At 29.4% G+C, this 20,183-nt stretch overlaps 1 protein-coding gene across 1 annotated transcript; it reads right to left on the reverse strand.

Moving 5' to 3' along the window:
• Window positions 1–2,191: 2,191 nt before the first annotated feature.
• Window positions 2,192–5,182, reverse strand: GRAS24 (GRAS family protein). Its single transcript, NM_001346910.1, has one exon. It carries the CDS (start codon window positions 4,856–4,858, stop codon window positions 2,549–2,551), a length of 2,310 nt encoding a protein of 769 aa, NP_001333839.1. The 5' UTR covers window positions 4,859–5,182; the 3' UTR covers window positions 2,192–2,548.
• Between the last annotated feature and the right edge of the window lie 15,001 nt (window positions 5,183–20,183).

Consider the following 20,183-nt stretch of genomic DNA (forward strand, 5'->3'; position numbering starts at 1 on the left):
CTCAGCCGTGTTGCCTTTTTACAATAGTATATCCCACCATATAATAGAATAACTTATCTCATCGTTGTAATATAAATGGGTGGAATTAAATAATTTTGAGACTAATTAATACCCGTAACCAAACGGAAGATAAAAAAAGGAATTAATGAAGTGCAGGTACACAATGTGACGTTGAATCGATTAGAAATAAATACTGTTATAAAAAAAAAAGGGACCCCCTACAGACCAAAGAAAAGTGTGTCCCCAAGTGCTTTAGACTACTAAAGCTAAAGATTTTAAAAAGAGAGCTCATATCATCAAATCTTTGAGTAAGGAGGAGGGTAAACATTATAAAAGAACCATTGTCAGTATGTCACCATCTCTCTATGTTTTAATAATTTAATTTAATTAATGAAACCTTAAATAATACTTTACTACTTTTAAGTGATGAAAGAGGCTGGCTATTTGTTCTCATTTTCATCAACAACAATGAAACAAACACATTGTTTCAAAGCTAGCCTCATAAATGAACATGTTCTAATAACATCCCAACATTTTTGCATTACCACTTTAATTGTATCTCAAGGACCACAACATCCATCACAATTTATGCTTTGCCATTTCAAGCCACATACATAAAATTAGATTCTTTTTTTATTTTCCTTTTTACAAAGGTGATTTCCGAGATACCTCAACTATTCTACGAATACCTAGCACCTCTCACCAACACAAGTATCGAGTGGATGACATATAGTGTACAATAACATTTCATCATCCTTCTCCTAAACACTTGGAAGAAGAAAATACTCTAATGAAAAGGGCATTTCCTTCAGAGAACCTTGAATAAAGGAGGAAGAAAAAGGACAAACAGTGTGACTGCCTCTACTTAGAATTTACAGCTTCTACAGTTCCACAAGTAAAGAATCTCTAAAATAGGTCAAAACTGAAGAGGGAAATAACCATTTTAAGTTCCACATTCAGTATATGCATATGAAATTACAAAGACACGTAACAAAAACAACAACGTAAAATAAATAAACGACAGAGTAACATCCAGGGCACAACACCTCTGTCCGTTTATTGTTCATAAAGAAACATAATAAACGTCAGCTAATCATTTTACTAATAAGAAGGCCAAACATCTCTCTCCATCGACATGGCCGTTCTTGTTTAATATTGTGATTAAGTATAAAATATTGCCAGATTAAAGTAATGAATGCAGCAGAACTTCCAAGGAAATGAAAGAGAGAGAGAGAGATTAAACTACTCATGTGGGGGTCCAATATTGCTAACCCCATGTGATTTGATTAGGACAGGTATTAAACAAATTATAGACTATAAAGAGCAGCAAATTCAATGTCTTATAATGCATATAATACAAGTGTTGGCATGCATAATAACGTGATACATTATACAAAAATAATCAACTTCATTATTTAATACCAAAAGTAATACTATAATGCAACTACCTCATAGATAATTAGCAACGCCGTAGCAAGTAGCATTATAGTTTCTAAGGTTGCATGTAATTTAGGCCAACATCCCACCGTTGTTTCCTAGAACACATCGAAATCCATAGAAAACATGATGAATTGAGTTCTCCAAAAGGATGAGCTAGGATAACAGAACGACTAGAACTCCACATTTCCTAGACAACTGGAGTAGTCAGAAATGGTCATGTATATCCACTGAAGAAAGGAACATTCTATCTGCCCTGCTACAAGTATATGCAATGTGTGGTAGCTAATCACAGTGTGTCAACTTAAGCATATATCATAACCAAATATTCTTAAATCTAAAGGTATAACATGAGGATGTTTTTCATATAACTTCTCTGACCATCTCCTATCTATGTTACGCAATTCCTTCTGTGTCTGAAGAGTGGATTCTAGTGAATAACTAATGCAGATGACATAACTTCAAATTAGTAATAAAGAGCAAGAGTTTGAGCAAATATAATGTTTAAAGAGCTAAAGACAGAACAATGACATGTGTTAGCAACTTAATCAGAAGATTCACCGATATCACAGATATTCCACCCGTGGAATCCCTGGAGAAAATATGAACTCTGGATTCACTATATACCTGGTTTCAGGAATAGCATGGAATAACAACAAAAATATCCAGATCAGGACGTAAATAATCAAAAACTAAAGCATGTCATGCTAGTGGAACAATCAATGCTATATATCACACAGGAGCATCAATGAAATGGGTTAAAATTCCATCTTTTTAAAATTTCTGGTTTGTAATTTTGTCAAGATTACAACAAGGTTCTTGGCATAACTAGAAGCATCGGAGGGCCTACCTCCGGAAAATCATAGAGCACCATGATAGTAATACCATAATTAACATAAACCCTGATATAAGGAACTATAGCATAACAGTTAACAGAATGACTGATTCTTCTTATAATGCCGAAACAATCTGCCTATGCCACAAGAAATTAGCAAATAAAAATTGCGGGCAACAAAAATTGAAAGGTTCAGATACTAAAACAGTGATTGTGACTTATGCAGCACCTTCTTTTTCATGGTTGGTTGGAAACTGCAAGTTTAATTCCTGCTCCTCAGCACCTCCAAGCTGAAGCTGAGATGAGCTCCTTCCGCTGCCAGCAGAGAACAAGTGAAGACTGCCTCTTCTCCACATGGAAACCTCTAACAGGAGTCCTCTTGACTACACACTCGGCCTGTGATTCTGTAAAATTGCTGAGAGATAATGGGGCGAATCCAGATGACAAAAACAGTGACCTCCAATGCTGCGTCTTTTCAGGGGATCGAAAACGACCCATTACAATTCTTTCAATTCCTGGTTGGAGCAAGAACCTTTCAATCTTTTGGAGGGCATCGAAATTCACATTTACAGCATCTAGTGACTCAAGAAGATTTGAGTAGGACTGAAGGGCTTGAATTACATGGTTTGGAAATGGTAGATCAGTCCGGTCACAACCTCTATCCACAGAAACCACAATCCTAGGTGACAACTGCTTCACAAAACGAAGAACCAATGGAAGGGACAACTGATAGCTCGAAAGCGAGCTAACTGGAAGATTGACAGCAATTGCCTCATTCTCTGAGACTAAAGGAGGCAGTGACCATGACGTTGAATTTAAAGAATCAATGCTTAAAATTTCAAACTCAAATGCCATATTGATTTCACTAGCAAAATGGATCAAATTTTCTCTGGTGAGTCCAAGCTCTAGCTGGTCATGTGTGGATGGTGAGGCTAATGCAGTTATTTTCAAAGTAGGTGCGCCACCACTTCTCAAGGCAAGCTCTTGCATAAGGGAGGCCCATTGCCCGCCATAACCGATATCGAAATCTACAATATGAATTCTTTCAAACCCATCCAAGACCTCAAGCAGGGCTTGGTTACAAGTAAAATTAGCAAACTGTGCAACTGGTGAGATCTCAGAGAAGGACTTATAGGCACCAATCTTGAAAATGAGACTAAAAGGCGAAGAGGCCATTGATGGGTTCAAGTTGTTGGTGTTGGCATGGAGTAGCAATTGTAAAGCTTCCTTGCAATAAAAAGCAGCCCTATAGAAAGGCTTACCAATTGGAGAGAGCTGGTGATTGAGCCGCGCCAATATCCCTTGCGCGAGTACCGGATTCCCTGTCTGGACCAGCTCTGCAGCTTTGAATAGCTGGTCAATAATCGCTTGTTGTTGCTGCTGCTGCTGTTGTTGTAGTTGATGAAACTGAGCCATTTCTTCCCCCACCATCTTTGGCTTTGTCCCCATTGCTCCTGGCCTAAAATGGGGAAGTAGCTGGAGCTGATGAGCAAGCCCCTGAGATGGTGTTGGCTGCTGGTGCCCTGCATCTAGAAACAATCCTTTGGAGATCTGAGAGCCCGGTTCAAGCCCTCCCATGGTCCCGGGGTTGTGTCGTTTCGCCTGCGGTGGCAAGGCAAGATTTTGTTCCTGTTGTGCAAATGGTAGTGGCAAAAGAAACGATGGGTTCTGAGGAATCTGTGTTTGGTGCTGGTTTATCAAGAACTGTGAATTGAAAGCATGAGGCTTCAAATCAGTGCTCTCAAACGGCTGTTGCTGTGTCTGGCCAAATGCAATTGGCCCAAGATTGTTAGACAATGAAGGAAAGATTGGATTTTGAGGGAGATTTGTGGGTGGGTTAGAAACCAAGCCAATCTTGTCACTGTTCATTCTGTTGGTAGGAAAACTTGAACTTGACATAGAAACAGATGAGCTAATTGCAGGCATAAAACTACCAATTTGGCCAACTGGGTCTACACCAAAACCTTGATCCACAACCCCAAATCCTCCATTGAATTCATAGTCCCCTGTACCACTAACCTGCAACACCTTATTCAAGTTAGCCATGGATGGGTCATCGACATCTCCCATGATCCACCTTAGTATAGACTGTTCTTGGCAAGGTGAAGCCATTACGGACTCTGATAACCCTCCTTCCCACTCCTCCATAGCACATTTATCCCCTCCCGTGGCAGCAGCACCCATCTCAAGAGAAGATGGGGGTTGAACTTGTTGAAGCTCAGATTCAGCTCCCACATTGGAGCTTGTAGCAGTAGTATTGTCTTGCTGCTGCTGCTGCCATTTAGAAGATGGGTTTGCAGAAACTGCCGCCACACCTCCTCCTGCAGTGTCTGTGGAAGCAGTGCCTCCACCACCACCACCACCACCCAAAGATGAAGACAGTGTTGAAGAGGAATTAATAGGCCTTGGACTCCTTATAGTATCCAGGACAGCACTTGGACTATTTACAAAGTAACAACAACTACTACTTTCTTTGCTGGTATTGTGGTTACTCCAAGAATTCAAGATACTATCTTTATTGAACAAAACGTCTAATTCTAACACCCCCTTCCCCTCAAATTCAAAGGGTAAGGGCATCCCCTTCATCTAAAGTACCAACCCACAAATCAAAACCTAAAAATAAAAACTAAATTAATGCATCAAACTGGAGATGTCCATCTAAGGACACCCACCTCATTCATATACTATAATCATTTACTCAATAAGACCAAATAGCTAAGCCAAAGTTTGTGGAGAAGATTTAGAAAAATAAAAAGGGGTTTTTTTCTTTCTGTTAGCAAGAATTTGGCTTAGCTATTTTCTTCTCTTCTTCTTGTTGCCCTTGTAATACTACTCTTATTTTCCTTCTGATTTCTGCCATGGATGCGTGCAACATAAAAAAGTAGTAAAGTGCCCTTCATCTTCTCCTCTCTCTATCTTTTTGTTTTTTCATTTTTATTTTTTAAAATATATATATATATACATATTTTAGTTTTTGTGGCTTGTCTGGAGACGCAGTTATCTTTTCTGCGAGGGTTTACATACATACTCGCAAATAAAGGCGCGTGTTGAGTACTCCCTGTTTTGGAAGGTAAAGGTTCTTTACTTTATAAGTAATAATATAAACATTTTGTTACCAACAATATTCATTAATTGAACATTTTAATTATATACAATCCTTTTGAGTATTGCAGGAACTTCAAACGTGTCTCTTGTGTTTTGATATAGACACGTGAAAAAGAATATATTTAAGAAAATGTAAAGCATTGAAACTTCGATTATAAAAATTGATCTTTTTATATATCATTAAGTCAAAGAAAAATATAAAACGATAAATAACTATTCAAATTTCACATAAATAAATTTACAGAAGACAATCGATTAATCATTTTATTTTTATATTTTAAATAAAACTTTTTTTTCAATATCAATTTCTGTTAACCAAAACATTCTCAATAAATTCTTTTTTAAAAGTTCATTACATTAGCAAAAATAGGATAAGTGAACTTTCAATTTTGATGTGACTGCTTACCTTTACCTAATTAATTTCCAATTTAAGAAAGAATAAAGAGTAGAAAGGAATTTTCAAAATCACTCCCTTAATTACTTTAACCAAACATTATCCTTTTTTTTTTTAAACTATTGAGAGAAAATATTTATTTATCCTAAATATTTTCACATAAAATGGCATCGTTACCCACGCGCACCCGATGCGCGTGGAAGTGGAGATTTGAGTTTTCATTTGTGCACTATTTCTTACCGATACAGAGAAAAGGGAACTGGCTCAAATGGCGTCGTGTTGTGAAATTCCTATAATGCCCTTGAGCTGGGTGAAGGATTTGAGAAGTGGTTCAGTGTGAAGTGAAGGGCTTATTGGTACTTTCGAGTGCAGCAGTTTCTGATGTACTGTTTTTACTTTTTCGAAGCTGAATCTGACGACACGATATAATGAGAGGCTTTTGTTGTAAGTGTGAGTTTTGAAAATATCGAGACGGATTTTTAACGGTTCAGATCTTGTTTGTGGGATTGAAATGTACGGCTCAGATTAGCCGAGGAAGTTCTAAAGTAGTGATGAAAATCACTTTTATGCTAAACATATGGGAGATTATTTATCTAATTTATCAAAAATAATTTTTATTTTCTTTTTACAATATTATTTAAGTTGATAAGAATTGAAAGATTTTTAAATTTCCATACTTAAACTTATATATTTGTCTGATTAGATTAATAGTAAAAATAATAATTTAGAGTCAAACTTTTTCTAATTGACATATACTTTAGAACAGACAAAAAAAAATATAGTATCACGTATATGGAATAGGGAAAATAGTACTATGGCAGTTGATGGGGGATAAACAATGTATTGTGGGAAAAAAAAAGATACAAAATTGGTTGATTTAAGCAAATACTTTTATTTTCAATTTGTTTACAAAATATCTTTAGACCACGACATGAAAGGTTCATGCATTAATTTTTAAAAATTGTTTGCTATAAAGGAATAACTAAATGAAAGTTTATGCCCTAAATGTCGATGGTTTAGGAAATATATCTAGAAATTTATATTGCTAGACATTGTTAAATTAGATAAATATTTAGTTATGTATTGATGAACTTTACGGACAAAATTGTAATAATTTACAAAATTATAGACAGTACTTCCTAGTCCAGTGTGTTTTCATATGAGTTGTTTCAATTTACTCAAAAAGAAAAAAGGCATCATCTGGTATTCTATTTTTTCAACTTTAAGTACGCACAAATAAATATTTAAATTTGTATAAAATTAAAGAAGTATCATACACGCATCTTTATAAATAAATCAATTTAAATTGCCAGTGTACTTATTTAATTGTGCATACTCAGAACTAAAGATGCAAATATTAATTAAAATCAAATTAATTAGCACATTTATATATTATTTGAAAATCTTTATATTGTGGTCTAAAAGAAGAATTAATTACAAAAGAAAAAAGGGCCTTTATTAAACAATTGGCTCATGATTTCCAAGTAAATTTGCATTGAGAATTCTCGGCCCAGAAGGCCTTATTAAGCACCAAGCCTGCATTTTCAATACAATTATGTAACTTTGTGAAGAAAAAAAAGTTAAAAATTAAGCGCTACAACTTTTTTTTATTTAAGAAAGTTCAAAATAGTAGATTATTTCTTAATACAAAAATAAATCCAAATTAGGGCACCTAATTTTGGAATAGTAGGAGTGATGTAATTGTCACTAAAATTTGATTTGGTTGATTAAAACTAATGTACTTTTATTCTATGAGTCATTCACTAATTACCTTATTTGATTTGGACTTTTTAAATAAATGATAATTATAATATATTATTTATTGGAGAAGTACGTTAAACAGTATAAAAAATGTTTTAAAATAAAAAATAAAATATATATAAGATAGATTATTAGTAATCACTTTCATGTCGAAAAAGAAAAAAAGTAATCGAACAAATTATTAAAATCGAACTAGAAGAAAAGACAATTTGAATGAGGAATTAATCTCATGTAAAACAAACTCCACGTTAATTTAGTTTTTAGTTTTCTTTGCATTTTTCTTCATGACTGTTAAAAATTAAGAAGCTAATGAAAAGTCTAGGTTCAGAGCTTCTTGTTAGCTGTCCTTGGGGCCAAAAATGCATGTTCTAATTCCTTTGGGACCAATACTATAATCCTTATCGACGACTTTAACCTATATTTTTTTTTTTTCGCTTAGCCATAGATTTTTCAAGTAATATTTAGAGAAAAATTTAACGAATAATTTTTGTTCATATAATTTATCATGATTTGTCAAATATTTTGATAAATATTCTCAAATATTGGTTTTTTTAGGACTTGGGCAAATTCTCATTATTTGAAATTTTTTTAAAAGTTAAAATTTCACACCAAACTTTAATTTTTTACAAGAACACGTTCTATAGTAGTTGCTTGCGTTGTATTACATATTCTTTTACGTGAACACCAAAGTAACGATGAAAGTGAATATGAAAGTAATGATATGATTTTTGATGAAAATGATGAACGATCGACTCAAGAATAACAAAGTAATGTGATTTGTCTACTTCACAATATATGAAAGATATTTGTTATATTACTTCAAACTACCACATTACTCCGATCATGAAAATTACTTATTATTTGTTACAATGAAAATCTAATTGATTTGAAATACAAACTGTTAATTTTGATAATTTTAATAACTTATTAGGATATATCTTATTTTTTCTAAAAGGTGAAATATATTATCCAAATATTATCACATTTCACTAGCGTGTGGGAAAGTAAAAATTAGAATTAATATTATGTTGTATTAACATAGTACTTTGCTACGATTCTTATTACTATACTCTTTGTTATTTTATTAGTTCTGTTTAGCTTGTTATTTTGCTGTTGTTGTTTTTCTTACATTTCAATTTTGTCAAAATATTTTTTTAGTTAATGATGTGTAAAAAACAATTTCTTTAATTTGTAAAGTTGAAAGTAAAGTTAACATATATTCTTTTGTGGAATTTTTTATTTGTGGAACTATATTACCTAATATTGTTGTTGTTGTGTAAAATATTATTTCACCTAGAGTGTTAGTCTCGTTAGAGGAAAAAGAAATTGTTGATATTATATACGTTATAATGAAATTGTTAGGGGTGTACAAAATTGAATTAAAAATTGTATCAAATCACAAATTTAGTTAAATTGAAAAAAATTTCGATTAGTGATTTAGTTTGACTTGATTATATATTAGAAAAAAATTAAAGTGAATGTTAGTAATTCTAAATCTCCAATAAAGCTCAAATTAAAATCAAAATAATATCAATGCTAACAAAATAAATCAATTCAACACTAAGAATGACAATAACAATGTTGATATATTCGTTATTTAGTTTAACATTGGTTTAGAGAATTAAAATATACATAATTTTAATTTTTCTTTAATATTTAAATACATAGATTTATTTTTGCATGATTTAGGACTTTTAAATATATAATCATTTTCTAATGACTCATTAATTTGCAATATCTATTTTATGTTATTTAATTTTTGTTGGATATTTTAGCGTCAACCCTTATCTCATATTTTGTGTTATTTTCTTTAGAAGCATCGTAAATAGATATATTTTAATACAATTGAAGAAATATTTGAAACACAAATTAATTATATGTTTGTATGAACTATGAACACTTTATCAAAAAAATATGAAAAAATTGGAAATATGAAACTGAAAAATTTGAATTTTATTAATTTAATTTGATTAATAAATTTGTGAATTCAACACAAATAACTTGATTTAATATTTGGAGAAAAAAAACAAATCAACCCAATCAGGTACCCCTAGGAATTGGGATGGAAAGAACAAAAAGGCAAATGAGGATTAAAATAAAAGGTGTAACAATTCTCAAGTAATCCAATTATAGATCCTTTTCTATTTGCGTTTATTTTGTCTAATTATATCTTAAACACCGCGCTAATTTTTCACTATTACTGGCAAATTTTAGAAATATAATTTCACTAGTATTTTAACATGAAATGGCAGGTTAGCAAATTATAATATGTGGGGAAAAAATAATAATGAACATCCATCTTAATCACCCATTTGTTATAATTTAATTAATTAAGCATGATCCATGAATGATTAACTAACTAATTAGTGCAATATTTTAATAGTAAGATGAAATGTCGAATTTCGATTAGTAATAGTTTTTGGCTTTCACTCAACCATGAGTATGATATAGATGGTGACACTTCCAAACTATCAAGCAATTAAATTTAAATAGATACTATATATTTCTTTAATATCTTTTCAAGTTTCAACAATGTCTTCTAATTTTATGTTGTAATAATTTAATTTAATAATTGCAAATTCAAATTTCGTAATGAAGAACATTCATCATTTAACTGTTGTTTAATCTTATATTTTTCTATGGTACCTACTAAACTATATGTTGTAGTATTAGTGTGATTACTTTTGGTTATTAGGTATATAAAGAATCACGCTGAAGATTTTGATGCATTTTGAAATGAATATGAAATTTAAATCCAAAATTAACTATGTTATGAGTGAGCTGGAATAAATTTCAAACTTTACGCAAATATAATGATATCGAAAAGATAAATCAAAGTTTAAAATGATAAATTTTAGTGAGAACATTGAATCCTAAGGAAGAACACCTTATGTAAATTATACACGACAAAAAGTACAAGAAATATTAAAAATATACATATGTTATAATAAAATATATAGTTGTATTTTATAAAATCTTGTGAATTTTGATTTTGAAACAAATTATTACATTCTTTTTAGCTAACAATATATTTTATAATAACCAACTGAATTATCAAGTTATTCTCGATTACAAGTACCTTTTCATTCATAATTAAACACATTATATTTGAATTATATCAAATATAATATAATCTGCTTTATTTTCTCAATATAACACTTTAAAATATGAATATTGAATTTTAATACGAATATCAATATTTTTTTAACAAATCTATGGAAAAAGACAAGAATCCAACAAAATCTTGATGAATTATAAAGAGCAAATATAAACCATTATTATAAAAAGGTTATTTTTTATATTATAAGATGAAAGGAAAAAAGGAGTCGTATAGGCAATCAATATGATTAGGGGCATGTTGGTCGACAAAATTAACCAAAATTAAAAACTAACATGTCCTTTCCTCTATATACATTGCCAGCCTTTTTGATCTTTCATGTTCAACTCTTCTTCCCATTTACCAATCTTTTTATGTTATACATTAAATATTAGTTTAGTTATTATTATATTAAATTACCCACAATTTTCTGGCTGTAATTGGCTTAATCCAAGTAGTCATTAGTATAATTTATAAAAATAATATAATAGAGATAAAGCTGAGTCATATTTGGATTTTCTTTTTTGGTTATATATAGTCAAACATAAAATTTCAAGTATTACTTTATTAATATCCAAACGCCTTTAAAATATTTATCTTTTCTGGCCAGAATAATTAATTTGATCAGAAATTTTAAAATTTAAAATATCCTTTTTTTACTTTAAAATAAATTGATCTTCCTTTTTATTTTTTTTATATTTAATTAAATTATAGTAAAATTAAAAAAATAAAATAATATTATAATATAAAATATATTATTTTACTACTATGACTAAATATTATTTCGAAGCTATTTAGTTATAGGGTTAATAAGGAATTTATAGGTGGGACAAATGTGGAAAAAACGAAAAGTTGAGTATAACAAGAAGAAAGGTATATAACTGAATATAACAGAAGGAAACTAATGGGGTCAACAGTCATCATTTTTCTACAAATTATAAATTTATTATACGAAGTGTTCTTTTTTTTATTTTTAAATTTATTTCATGCATCATCATGGGTGAAGCCTTCTTCTTGTCTCTCGTAGTTTTGTTTTTTTAGAATTAAACGATAAGAATTTTAATTGATATTTTACAATGTAAAATATTTATAATATTTTTGTACAATATTTAAATATATAAATTTTTTAATTTAAAATATTGAATTAATATAATTTAATAAAACTAAATTAAATTGACTTTTAAAATGCGTAACATTAACAATTAACAATTAAAAGTGGACAAAGAAAATATCATATCAGTACCTCTTTTTCCTAACATTTAGCTATCTGAAATTCATAAGTTTAATTATTAAATAATTAAACTAGAATTCACGTTGAGTAGGTTTATTGAGGAATAAGATGCAATCAAAAGATGTTTGAACATATGAACTTTCAATACTAGAAAATGAGGAATTAAACAGCGATTATTTCATGTTAATCTCATTTAGCGATAGATTATAAGAAAATCAAATTAGCTTAACATGTTTTTAGCCATAAATTAATTAGGGATTGCAAATACATTTCATAACTAATTTCATATTGTATTATTATAGTGTTTGTAATTAAAGACACAAACCAAAATCTAATCATCCTATTATATTTTTTTTATTGTAAGATAATAGTATTTCTAAATGAGACGATGGGGTTGAGGAGGGGGGGGGGGTTTATATGATGAATAGTTTAGGAAAACCATGATTTGTATTTGTCAGGAAGAAGGGTTAACCCCCCATGTGCTAGGGTTACAAACAACCCTCTTTTTCCTCTAAGCTAGCTAGTAGTGCAAAGTGTATCCAACTCAAATCCTCTTTACTTGCCTCTCTCTTGGATTTTTTTGAATTCTTTAATCATAATTTAATATTCATAATTTAGTTTTTTAATAACACTTAATTTAATTAATTAATCTTAAAATAGATTTGCTAGCTTGACATGTTCCTTTCTCTCTTTTCAAGGAAACTTACTTCTCAAGACATAATAAATCCCAAAACCAATTGCTTCCACATACTTACTTTTTAATATATAAATAATAATATCATCAAAACTTAGAAATTGTAAAATTATATGTGTACATATACTACAACGTTCCAAGAACCCAATGTATGTAAATAGTGAATGGATTCATCAAACGATCGTTGCTAATTAGTTTTTAAGATATTAAAAATTTTGAAATAAATATTTTTATGTTTATAAACATGAATAATACATAACTCTGTCGTGTCTCTTTAACTACATCAAATTAATTATTATAAATGACTTTAAGCATAGCTAGCTTTTGATTTATTATGAAGCATTAGTGCCCCATCACTAGGTTCGTTGAAATAATGAAATTTTACAAACAAAAAGAAACAGAAACAGTGTTGTTACAACCTCACCACTTTTCCCTGTTGGCTACAAAGGGAGACAATCTCAACTATTCAACACGTTAAAATAACAAAAAAATAATGTATATGTTCTACAAAAAGAGACATATAATATATATATGTACATTATCTTAAGATATACATAAATTTCAACGTAGCCATCCAATCTATCAATACACATTTTAGAGTTTGACACCATGTGAACATGGCTTTAGTATTTTTTTAAAAAAAATTGGTTGTATAATTATATATATTATTATGAACAAAACTTCATGAATTGTAGGGGAAAGTCAGTAAATATATCACGGGGACCATTTCGTTTATATATAACTGCTACATAAAAAACAAAACAAAAAAAAATCTATCATTTTAATTAGACTTTCATTCACATACATTGCATATATACCTTTCCTCATCTATACTCAATTTATAAAAGTACAAAATATTTACATAATTAATAATATTAAATTTCAAAGTCTTCTATTGTAACAGTAGCCAAGAACGTGTTTGCACCCGTTAGCATGAATCATATGTTAGGGTAAGTTTACTTCAATATTAATAAGTTAAATAAATTTCTTATATGATAACTAAAATTAATCGCATATCTAGTGTTTTATCAAATCATATTCATTCTAGTTCAAAATAAATATTTTTTGGGGGAAGAAAGTTAATTAATCACATCTATCTAAGGATAATTTGTCATATATTTTCCATCTGTTTCTTTTTAGACTTTTCTTAAAACTAGGATGACTTAAAATTCCATTAAAGAGAAAAGTAATTTTAGAAAAAGACCAAAAAAGAAGTGCAAGTAAATTTGTTTTGCACTAGAGGAAGTATTAATTTACCACTGTTGAATAATATGTATCCGCGAGATTAATTTTAAAAATAATAAAATATTATAAGCTTTTTAGCAAAATAATTATACTATATATATCTTATATTTGTTTATTTAAACATTTCTATATATATAGATAGATAGATAGATATAGTTTGAGATAATAGGAAAAAAACAAACTTTATTCATTAAAACAGAGAAACAACTTTAGATTTCAAAATAAAAAAATAAAAGCGAAGCCTCAAATTTATTTTTTGCTTTAGGTTATTTAATTTGAGCTGTGTACCACCACTAAATATGTAATAGCTAATTAAGTAATTATGGATGTTTTGTCATAATTACTACGTTGGAAACATGCCGGTGGAAATATCTATGGTCTAATTATGTATGGTTTTCCTTAATTTTTTATACTTTTTTTCCATTAAATTTTTTCCGTAAAAAAAAATGTTGAAATGCTATTTTCAAATATATTCTTGATTGAGTTGGTGAAATAAGAAAGTTCGATAGCCATTTTTAGTATTTCAATGAAGTTTATTCAGTAAAAAAATTATATTTTATAACATAACTTTATCATTAATTCACGATAAAAAAAACACATGTTTCTAATAATGATATATCATAGTACTCATTTTGAATTCATCTAGCTAGGCTTTTGCTCCTTTTATTGCTTGCAAACAGATCGCAATATAGGTGCTCTCCATTAATTTTTTAAAAAAGCAAACCTACAATAGAAGATATATCATGGATAAATTAAACAATAAAGGGCAAAAAGTAAAGAAAACAAAAAAAGATTAGTTAGGCCAGCACGTAAAGTTGTAATTAAACTTATTTGGCCAAAAGATTGGGCATTATTGTGTTCTAATTGGTGTAGAAACTAAGACAATCTTCAACTTTTTCACTTGAAATAAGAATAACACCTCCAAGATTTGCAAACATTTGCTTTATTTGTCACAACAATATTGATTTTGTTGGTGCAAAAGTTGTGCTCAATTATGATACATATAAAAATGTTTAATTATCAATGATTTATGAATTCCACGCCATTCAGAGGGCAAAAAAAAAAAAAAAGTAGTAGAAAAGTTACTAACGGCAAAAAGGAGAAAATTTCTTAACTTTAATTAATAATAGAAAGCTAAAGGTTTCTTGGAATTACTTTTTCTATAACTACTTAAGCTTAAATTATTTTAAATATAGGAGTACTAATCTTGAAGTGGTATATGGTGCTGGATTTCCTTTCTCTTAGCTTTAATTTTATATCTTTAATTTCTTTCTCTCTCTTTTTAATTACATCAACTTTCGATTAATAATAATATATTTAGTGAAATTCTATCAAGTGACTCCGAGAGAATAGAGTATACGCAAATCTTATCACAATCTCATGAAAATCAAGATTTTTTCTGAAAAGACCATTATCTCAAATGTATCAAATCTAAGTAAACGATGAAAAAGAACATATTGATAAGAAAAGCAATTTGAAATCTACAAAAAAGAAACAATAAAAAATCAAATAGTGTGATAATCGAAACACAATAAATAAGAGTACAACTAGTACTATAATAGATACTAATACACCTAAACCTATGCACAACAAGCTGACACTCCATCCATGCTTATCTTCTATTCTTATACTCGACCTCTTCATAAGGAGTACATTATTAATTATACAAATACAATTTGTTTTGACACGAGAGATTGTTCAGATGATAACACTCACATAATTGTGTTGAAAAGCAGAAACAAGGATTTACAAAACTAAGGCCCACAGGCTCGTGATGTCGAAATATATGGGCTTGTATATGGCCCGATTTGATAGCTGGGCCTACTAATACTATTTTCTCACACACTTATTAATAAAAGAACAAAAATATGTCCCAGTTATGAGTATTGATTGCTCGTTTGAAAACATTCTTTTGAATAACAACTTTAAAAATATTATATTACGAAAGTGGACCTTCACAAATAAAAATAATTGAAGTGGCCAAAACTTTGTAATAACCTTCACAAGTTGCAAAGGAGAAAAAGTTTGAATACTAAAGGAAAAATAATTTACTATTAAAAATTAGTCTTTTAAATTATTACTCAATCGGTTCGAAATTCAATATTTATATTCCATTTTTTATCGTGTTATAGAATTATGTATATCTCATTTGAATTGTAGATTTTAAAACCTATGGCAGCTCTCAAGATACTAGTTGATTCTATGTTTTACTACTAAAAAGGAAAAAAAAACAATTTGATTTTATATATTTATTTATTTATTTGTGGATTTTGGATGAATAGTGAAATGTAGAAATAACTATTTCCAAAACAAGTCTAAGGCTTTAAACAGGCTCGTGATGCAAGCATTTATGGGCTTGTTCGACATGGGCCCAACTTGATTTTGATATGGGCCCAATTTAATGGCTTGACCCGCTACGAGAGCTCAAATATTCAATATTTTTTTCTATAATAATCTATTCTAAATAAGTTTTTGGTATTTTCTTAACTAATTGTTTACTTCATGTCTAGAAATCTTCTTACTTCGAGAGGCCTATTGGTAAATTAATTTCCATTCATAAATATTGTATAACACCAATAAAATACGATGAAAATGATCTTTTATAATTATTTAGTAATAAATTTGTAAAAGTTGTAGTCAATTGATTATTAGTCTACTATGATTTAGAACATTATATTTATTTCGTGGAAGTTGTGCCAGTAGAATTCAAGATCTTATAGTGACGCAAACACCTGATTATATTATGATTCTTGTTTAGGAATCAATAATCACCTCTCATATTTTAATAATCATATCTATTGTAGTATATATAAACTTAGACACACATACATATATATATATATAGTGCATGTATGCTGTAGTTGTTGCATAAATGAAATGATGTCCAGATATATATCTCCAATATGTTTCCATGTAAAATGATTTAATATAGTACTCCGTCCGTTCGGAATTATTTGTCATGATTTTTATTTTAGAGTTAAATTAGCTGTATTTTTTCATCTTATTAATATGCGGAAAATTGTAATTTATAGTACTTTTCATGTAGTTTTAGAATATTTATTTTTTTGTTTAAAATATCGAATTAATATGATCTAATTTACTTTTAAAAATTAATTAAATTAACTTTTGATAAGCGCAGCATGACAAACAATTCTGAACGAAGGGAGTAATATGCTTGGCAGACATCATGAAGATCGAGAAAAATGAATTCATCGATTTAATCTAAGCTATAGTTTTATTACCAAATCCCAAGATATAGCTTTTGTCCCCAATCTTTTGGCTAATCTCTTCTTCACCATTTTACTTTGTTTAAATTTTTTCTCGAAATTATAACTCTAACATCACAAAAATATCTCATACTCTCTTTGTTTATTTTTATTTATTTATCATATTAAAAATAAATATTTATTTTTATTCGTGCAGCAGTTTAAAAAATCAACATACAATTTATTACTTAATTGCTAATTTTTTCTTAATATCATTTCTCAATGAATTTATTATATTCAAAATGATAATATTATTATTATATTTGTTACTCTAAGGACTATCTCAATTATAATTTATAAGGCCACTAAAAAATTGCTTGAGCCCCAAATTTTTACTAAAGTATATCATAATTGAAAAATGAAATTGTATTTAGTTAATTATAACCATCATTTTTCCGTAGCTATCAATTTTGTTGACCTACTTATATCTTGGCTATTATCAGAACCCACAGTACTATTCTTACATTTATCTCTTTTAATCCCCTTTTTATCTTTATTCTCTTATTATTGAATATTTTAAAATCTATCAAATGGTGTAAAAATTTTTATTGTGTGTTATAAAAAGATAAAATATGTTTTTTAGTGTATTCTTTAAATTTCAAGCACGCAACAAACCAATATTATTTTGTCAACACAATATCAATGTATCAACTTTTGACACAACTATTCAACATATATCATTATTTAAACTTTTCAAATTTTTTGAGCTAGGTTTTATTGTTATAACTTTATTTTATATTTTTTTATTAAATTTTTCATTGCTTACATTCTTACTTTATAAAATCTGCGTACATCTAACCTTTTCGAGACTTTACTTGTAAGGTTATTACTACAATAAAAATCATTTTAGCGATAATAAATACTCACATTAACAAAGAGTGTTGAACTTCTTCATTGACAATAGTTAACTATCGCCCAATGTCGTTATATGTTATAGAGACACTTACAAAGAGTGTTAATTGCGTCTAAAAAGTCTTATGTGGCAATTAAGCTATTTTTCCTTCATTAATTGCCAATAAAAATTGTTTTAGGTGTAGTATACATCAAAGTATATATGTTATATTTATTTATTTAAATATGACAACTATATATTTTTTTAAAAAAGGATCTTTGTATAAAGTTTGATTAGATCCTTAAATTTATTGAGACGTCCTGAATTTGCTGTATCAAAAGTGCATCAAACTCAATATTTGACAAAAAAAAATTAAGCAAAAAGTATATAAAAACTCATTGTAGCATTTCAAGAAGTACATATGATCATGAGTAAGATCATTTAAATTTCAACTTGCAAGAACTACTAACATTCCTTCACCAAACCAAAGTAGGTTGGTACTTGTAGTGATCTAGTACTTGTTAAAGCGTAAAACAGCATGCATCAATATCAATATTATAGGTAGTGGTATTTAAAAATGGAAAAATACAAAAAAGAGAAATAATTTATTTATTTATTTAAAAAAAAAAAGGGTTACCGTGTAGACAACGGAGTTGAGAAAACCAAGAATAATGCTTAGCTTTAACAAGACACACGAGTTTGAGAACTCTTGTCAACGCCTTTGTCCAATGAGTCCCCCCACCCCCAACCCCCTATGCCCCACCACTGTCCCGCCGTCACTCTACTCACCACCCACCCTTCAAAAAAATTTATTTTATGGCGAGTTTAAGTTTTCTATATCGAAAAGTAATCAATTGATAACTTCATATTTGCTATATTAATGATAAAAATAGTATTTTTTTATTTTTTAAAATCTTATTTTATGAAAATATAGTGAATATGTTGTTAGTCATGTATAACAACATGAAGAATGAACTAAAGTATAATATATGATATTACACTTACTATAATGTAATGTGAAAAGATTTAAATTAAGAAGTTAGAAGAACACAAAGAAAAGGAACAATGGAACGAAACAAACATTTGGTGGATTTTGGCGGCCTCTGTGTGTGTGGGGAGGGGGGGTTGAACACGTGGCAAGTCTGGTCAGCAAATTTTTGTGCCACGTGGGATGTGCGACCGTTAACGTTGGTTAGTGCACTCTCTTGTGTCCCTTCCAAGAGTAACAATGGAGGGTCTAGCACATGCAACAATGTCCCTATATCCATCTCCATAACACCAATTTATATTCCTTAAATTATATCTTTTCTTTTTTCTTTTCCTTGTATCAATTCATAGTCCATTAACAAAGGCAAAGTCATTATTTCAATAACTCTGATCAAAATTGTAGTTGAACGATGATTTGAGATTTGAAATCGATGTTTGAAAGTTCATATATGATAATTTGAGACTTAATTGAATGATTTAGACGGATCAAAAAAAACTCGGGAGTGATTTTACCACTTAAATTACAAACTAATGAGTCTAAAGATTAAGAAATGATTACGATCAAATATGTGAATTAAACGAATCCTAACATGTTTGTAAGGTGTTTTCAGAGTGATTTTGCATTCTGAAGGATTTAGGTGAGTTCACAAATGGACACACCTTTTTTTTTTAAATTGTTGGTCTTACCATTTGATTTATTAGGGGTACGAGCAAAGAAATTTGTGACAAAATGCAAATATATTGTATGTACCTAGCTATATTCAAATTTCAAGGTCGGTTGAAAAGATAATGAATTAATATCAGTGACTAGTCATATATCATTTCCCCGTTAACGTGTTTCATCTAGTATGTACAATAAATGTAGTGCTAACTGCTAAAATCTTCATGTCACAAATTAAAAATACTCTCTCTCTCTATATATATATATAATATGAAGCATGCATGTGGAAGAAATTAGGGACATGTATAAACGCGACACATAAAATGTTGGATGACATATATCAATGTAAAAAAGGGTTTTCACTTTTTGTATAGTACCTTTTAAATAGAATAATGTTTGTTAAGGATTTTCAAGATTAGAGATGGTGGTACCAAGCGAGAAACCAGGAGCCATTAACCACAAAACCATAGTTTTTAACTTCATACGAGGACAAAGTCAATGAATAATTACCTCGGTCCATACAAATATCGGACAGGCTCTTGCTTCATGGCGTCTCTCTTCCTCTCCTGCTCGATTTGTTTATTAAAAAAAATGATACATTTCTATATATAACTGTTTAAACAGTTATGACTTATTTC

This window comes from Solanum lycopersicum, chromosome 1 (assembly GCF_036512215.1).
Source record: "Solanum lycopersicum chromosome 1, SLM_r2.1".
Lineage (NCBI taxonomy): Eukaryota > Viridiplantae > Streptophyta > Magnoliopsida > Solanales > Solanaceae > Solanum > Solanum lycopersicum.